Raw genomic sequence first — 6,000 nt, 5'->3', positions numbered from 1 at the left:
AATTTAAAAACAAAAATAAATAAAAATTATATATTTTTCCATATTTACATACAGAACATATTTATGTTCCTACACAATATTTATAGTTGCTCATAAAAAAAAAACAAAAAAATAAAAAACACACACAAATATAAAAATATATATATATATATATATATATATATTTTTTTTTTACGATGAACAGTTTAATTTTGAACTCGTCTAATAGTAGTGATTCTTGTTGTAGCGATGATGAAGATATTAATAAAGTAAAAGAATATATAGATAAGATACATTTATTAAGCAATAATTATAATATAAAAATAAGAATAAATGAACAAAAAGAACAGGAGAATTTTGTTAATAATGCTGAATATATTAATATGTATATTAAGAAACATGAATTATTTAAAAAAAAATTAAATGATATATATAATTTTTTAAAGAAAAAATCTAATTATGATGCATTTGAACATATTGAAAATATTTATAAAACCGTATCTAATATAAACTCTTCATATGAATTTATATCTCTAAAAATAAGAACTGAAATTATTATTGAACAAATCAAAAAAAATATACAATATAATTATCATGATACTATTATATATTTAAATGAGTTTTTACAAATAAGATATAAAATATATAAATATAATAATAACGCCATCTTTCTCTTATCAAAAAAAGAAACAAATCATCATGATGATACAAAAAAAAAAGATCTTTTCTTAAAGAATGACGAGAAATTTATAGAAAATGATATTATCGATTATATTAATTATAAAAAAAGTTGTCTATTTCAAAACGGTTTTAATAAAAAAAGGCATGACCATTCAAACGCATACGTTCACTTATATGAGATGGACAAGGAAAAAATTAATGACCTCAACAGGTGAGGCAAAAAAAAAATAAAAAAATAAATAAATAAATATATATATATATATATATATATATATATATATATATATATACATATGCATGTATATATTTTATTTTTTGGTAGATATTATGATCGTGTAAAGGGACTTATAGAAGATGATATTATGCAATGCATCAAAAAAAAAGACATAGATAGTATTAAGGAGAAAATAAATATTTATTTAAGTCTTTTTCAAAGAGGTAATTTAGAAACAGCAAGTCATAAAAAAAATGGAAAGGATGATGACTCATCTGGTGAGTATGGCCGTGTAAAGGACGAAAATTATGTAAACAAGAAAAAGGGTAAAGATATTATTAGCGATGGGTTTAATAATATAGAAAGTGATAATAATATAGAAAGTGATAATAATATAGAAAGTGATAATAATATAGAAAGTGATAATAATATAGAAAGTGATAATAATATAGAAAGTGATAATAATATAAAAAGTGATAATAATATAAAAAGTGATAATAATATAAAAAGTGATAATAGTATCCATAGTGATATTAACTATGATAGTTTTGATAATCATAATTATAATGAGGATAAAAATAACAAAATAAATAAATTAAATGAAAAGCATCATAGAGACAATAGAAAGAATAGACATATAGATTCGAAGGATAATATAATACATGGTAATAGTAATAGAAGAAAAGTAAATACAGATAAACAGATAATATTTTTTGAAGAATATTTATTTGTATGCTATATTATAATTACATTAGTAGAAATAGAAATTGATAAGTTATTAGAATTTTTAAATAAAAAAATTATGAGTAAAGAAGATAATGTATATATTGAATGTATAAAAAGCACATACACATTTTTTTACAAATATAATAATTTATTTGAAAAATTAGTTGACAATAATATTGTTTATATAATATATAATAGAAAGATACAATTATTATTTAATAAAATTATTGAGAAAATATGTAAAGAATATTTTTCTCAAGTAAATTTAAGAATAGATAATTATGATGAATTAAAAAATTATGATAAGAATATAGAAATTTTATCAGTTTTATGTTATAATTTTTTAAATATAAAAAAGTTTCTATATGATTTATCAATAAACAAAATGACAAATATATATAAAATATTTGATATCAGAAATCATATAAATACAAATATGTTTTCTTTAGAAACAGGATTATATAAAAATTTATCATATATTATTAATATACAAAATTGTATATGTGCTTATATTGATCATGAAGTTTCTTTCTCTAATATGTGTATAGATAAAGCATATATATTGACAGATGATATTATGTTATCTTTAATAGATGACGAAAAAAAAGAAATAAACAACAACAACAATAATAATAATATTAATATTAATAATATTAATATTAGTAGTAATGATATTAATAATAATAATAATAATAATATTGCTCATAATAATATGAACTATGAAAATATTTTAAATAACAATGAATTTACATCAACCATATTAGAAGATGCTTTTTTTATATATCAAAAATGTGTATGTAGAAGTATTCATATGAATGATATTAACACCATATGTGTTCTTATAAATAATATTATGATACATCTATCAACAACATTAAAAAATTATTTAAATGATAATTTAAAAATTGCTAAAAATATTTATGCTTCTTTTATACACGATATACAGAATATCAAATATTTTTCATTCACAAAATTGTTAAAGCATATAGACAAAAATAATTATTTAGGAGATAACCAGACTAGTGCCACAGTTACATTTGCTCAAAACTTTGTTAACTCAATTAGTTATATAAGTCAAGAAAATAATGAACACGAAAGGAATTATAAAAGTTATTCAGTTGATGAAAATGGCATAACAGATAATTCTGATGTGACCAAAAAGTTTGACGTGACAAAAAAGTTTGACGTGACAAAAAAGTTTGACGTGACAAAAAAGTTTGACGCGACAAAAAAGTTTGACGTGACAAATACATATAATTTAACTGATGAACATAATTCTGCTGTTCAATATTTTAAAAATTATGAACCCCCTTGTGATGAGAAAAAAAAAAAAAAAAATTTGTATGATTATTTAAAACCTCATCATTATGAAAATCTATATAATCCTTTGTCAACACAACAAAATATTATGAATGAAATTATTAATTCAAAGTTTAGTTATCTCCATTGTGTAAATAATATCGACTCGTGTTATATATATATTCAAAAATATAAAATATTTATTACTGATTATTTTTCTGAACAATTCATCCAAATTAATAAAAATCAGAAAAACATACAAAATTATCAACACATGTTTAATAATGCCCTAGCTAATTATGATAATATTTTAAAAGAATATGAAAAGTTAAATATGGAAAATTGTAAAAATCTTTTAAATATTTTAAAAATACATTTTATCAATGAATTAATTGTAATCGAAAATATCAACTTTAATATTACAAGTGAACAATATTCATACTATCAATTAAATGACCCATATATAAATAACTTAATCAATAAAATAAAATTAGTTATCAATCATATATCATTATATTTTAATCAAAATATTTTATACATATCAATTAACATGTTGGCCGAAAAGGTGAGCCAACAGATAAATAAAACATATATATATATATATATATATATATATATATATTATATCTATATATATATTTTTTTTCTTTTATTTACATTTGTTTTTATTCTCTTTTCAGATTTGCAAATATATCGAACGAATTATAAAAACCAAAACGTTCAGCCTCTATGGATGTGTACAAATAGATAACGACATCAGAAATCTCATGCTTTTTTTTACTTCCTTAACAAATATCAATGTTAAAAAAGAATTCACAAAACTATTAGAAATATGTGAGTTACTAAATATAAGCGACCTACAAGACTTTAAAGATTTCTATGATGAAAATAAAAACAATTTGAATTCAGCTGAAATTGAAAGTATTATATCCCTTCGAAACGATATTTCCGAGGACCTCTTAAAATTGATAAAATCGTACATGAACTTGAAAATATAATATACCAAGTGGACACACAAATATAAATATATATATATATATATATATATTATTTTTTTTTAAATCTATAATATATTTATTTATTTTTACGTTTATATAAAAATATATATATATATATATATATATATATATATATATATATATGTATGTATGTATTTATTTATTTGTCTATTGTATAAAAGTAACAAAAAAAAAATTAAAATTAATAATAAAAAATAAAAACATATATATATTATAAACCGTTAACATCTTATATTTAACACATTTTTTTTTTTTTTTTATTAAGTGACAATTACTTCTCTTTTCTAGAAAAAGAGAAAAATATATATATATAAATATTACCAAGGACATCGACTCTTATATTTCTTTTTATAAGTATAATTTCTTTTATGCAATATTTCCATTTTTATCGATAATCCTTCAATTTCTGAACCTGCAAGGAAAAAAAACAAAAAAATTATGAACAAGTCAGAATATTTGCACACATAAAATTAAAATATTAAAAAAAAAAAAAAAAAGCAACAAAATAATAAAATGACAAAATAACAAAATGACAAAATAACAAAATAACAAAATAACAAAATGACAAAATAATAAAATAACAAAATAACAAAATAACAAAATAACAAAATAACAAAATAATGGAATTCTAAAAAAATAAAAATATAATTAAAATGAATATATAGATAAACAAATTTTCATTAAGTAATTATATTATCCTTTTTAACCATCATATTTATCTATAGCTTTTTGGGCATCATTTATATTTTCAAAAACGCATACTGCTGTACCCTACATAAATAAAATAAAGAAAAAATAAAGAAAAATGAAGGAAAATAAATATTACACAAATGTTCATATATATATATATATATATATATATATTATATCGTTTAATATTTAATTTATTCATAATATATAATTTACATTTGATCTATCTGTGTGGTCATAGTTTATCCAAGCATTTACAACTTTACAGACATTACTAAACAATTCCTACATATTTATAAACAAAATTATATCATTTGTAAATATATATACATATTATTTACATGTGTATACATTTTTATATATTTATATTTCCTTTACCACTAAATCATTTTTTGAAATAGTATAATCTAAGTTGGATATTTTTACTCGTATCTCATTATTTCTCTCTTCATAATTCTTTTGAAAATAAAAAATAAATAAAAAATAAATATATATATATATATTTATTCATCATGTGACATATTTCTATTTTTATTTATAATAAAATTTTGTGTATCATAAATATATCTATGTATATTTTTTTATTTTTACTCTTCCGTAAGAGCCTTTCCCTCTATATTTATTTATTCTATTATGTTGGCTATTCGTTTTATAATCATCGTGTTTCTATATATTTATATGAAAAAGAAAAAAGAAATACAATATCATTCAAGTGTATATATTTATCATAAATTAGTTCTTACTTTATTTATTATATATATTGTATTATATTATATTTATTTATTTTTTTATTTTTTTCTCATTTTACATTGTAATTATAATATTTTCCATGTGATTTATTATTATAACTATTTTTTCTTCTTTGGCGTTCATCTGTAAATAAAAATTGAAAAGATACAGTTCATTAGAATTTATTTTTTATATATAATTTTATTTTTTTATTTTTAAATATATGATTAGAACCTCGATATCTTTTTAGGTCTCTCATCTTATAACTTGACCAGACTGAAATGACTATATAGTATATAATATGTATATGTATATATTATATATATATATATATATATATATATGTATTTATTTAATTATTTATTTATATTTATAGAAGTCTCAAAATAAAATAAAAAATTAAAAGTATATTTTTTATAAAAATAAAGCATACAATTATGTCAGTTATAAATATATTCAAAATTATGTATTAAATTATATATATATATATATGTATATGTATTTATAAAATATACTTATTATATATATATATATATAATATGACATAACAAAAAATATATATAATAATAAAAAAAATAATGGATATGAATACATACATATATATATATGTACATATAGGGAAAATTAATATTTTTATAATATAATATAATATATATTTAATAT

At 18.2% G+C, this 6,000-nt stretch overlaps 2 protein-coding genes across 2 annotated transcripts; one reads left to right on the top strand and one right to left on the bottom strand.

The window, feature by feature from the left end:
- Nucleotides 1-176: 176 nt before the first annotated feature.
- On the top strand, nucleotides 177-3,897 carry PGSY75_0615800 (hypothetical protein; the record flags this gene model as incomplete). The annotated part of the gene is made up of 3 exons (XM_018784741.1): nucleotides 177-871; nucleotides 983-3,464; nucleotides 3,580-3,897. 3 exons carry the CDS (start codon nucleotides 177-179, stop codon nucleotides 3,895-3,897), a joined length of 3,495 nt encoding a protein of 1,164 aa, XP_018642795.1.
- A 338-nt stretch (nucleotides 3,898-4,235) lies between these two features.
- On the bottom strand, nucleotides 4,236-5,596 carry PGSY75_0615700 (putative RNA and export factor binding protein; the record flags this gene model as incomplete). The annotated part of the gene is made up of 7 exons (XM_018784740.1): nucleotides 4,236-4,330; nucleotides 4,626-4,689; nucleotides 4,825-4,893; nucleotides 4,987-5,064; nucleotides 5,200-5,274; nucleotides 5,417-5,481; nucleotides 5,572-5,596. 7 exons carry the CDS (start codon nucleotides 5,594-5,596, stop codon nucleotides 4,236-4,238), a joined length of 471 nt encoding a protein of 156 aa, XP_018642794.1.
- Between the last annotated feature and the right edge of the window lie 404 nt (nucleotides 5,597-6,000).

This window comes from Plasmodium gaboni, chromosome 6 (genome assembly GCF_001602025.1).
Source record: "Plasmodium gaboni strain SY75 chromosome 6, whole genome shotgun sequence".
Classification (NCBI taxonomy): domain Eukaryota; phylum Apicomplexa; class Aconoidasida; order Haemosporida; family Plasmodiidae; genus Plasmodium; species Plasmodium gaboni.
The sequence above is the reverse complement of the archived record's forward strand: the minus strand, read 5'-3'. Positions and strand labels throughout refer to the sequence as shown.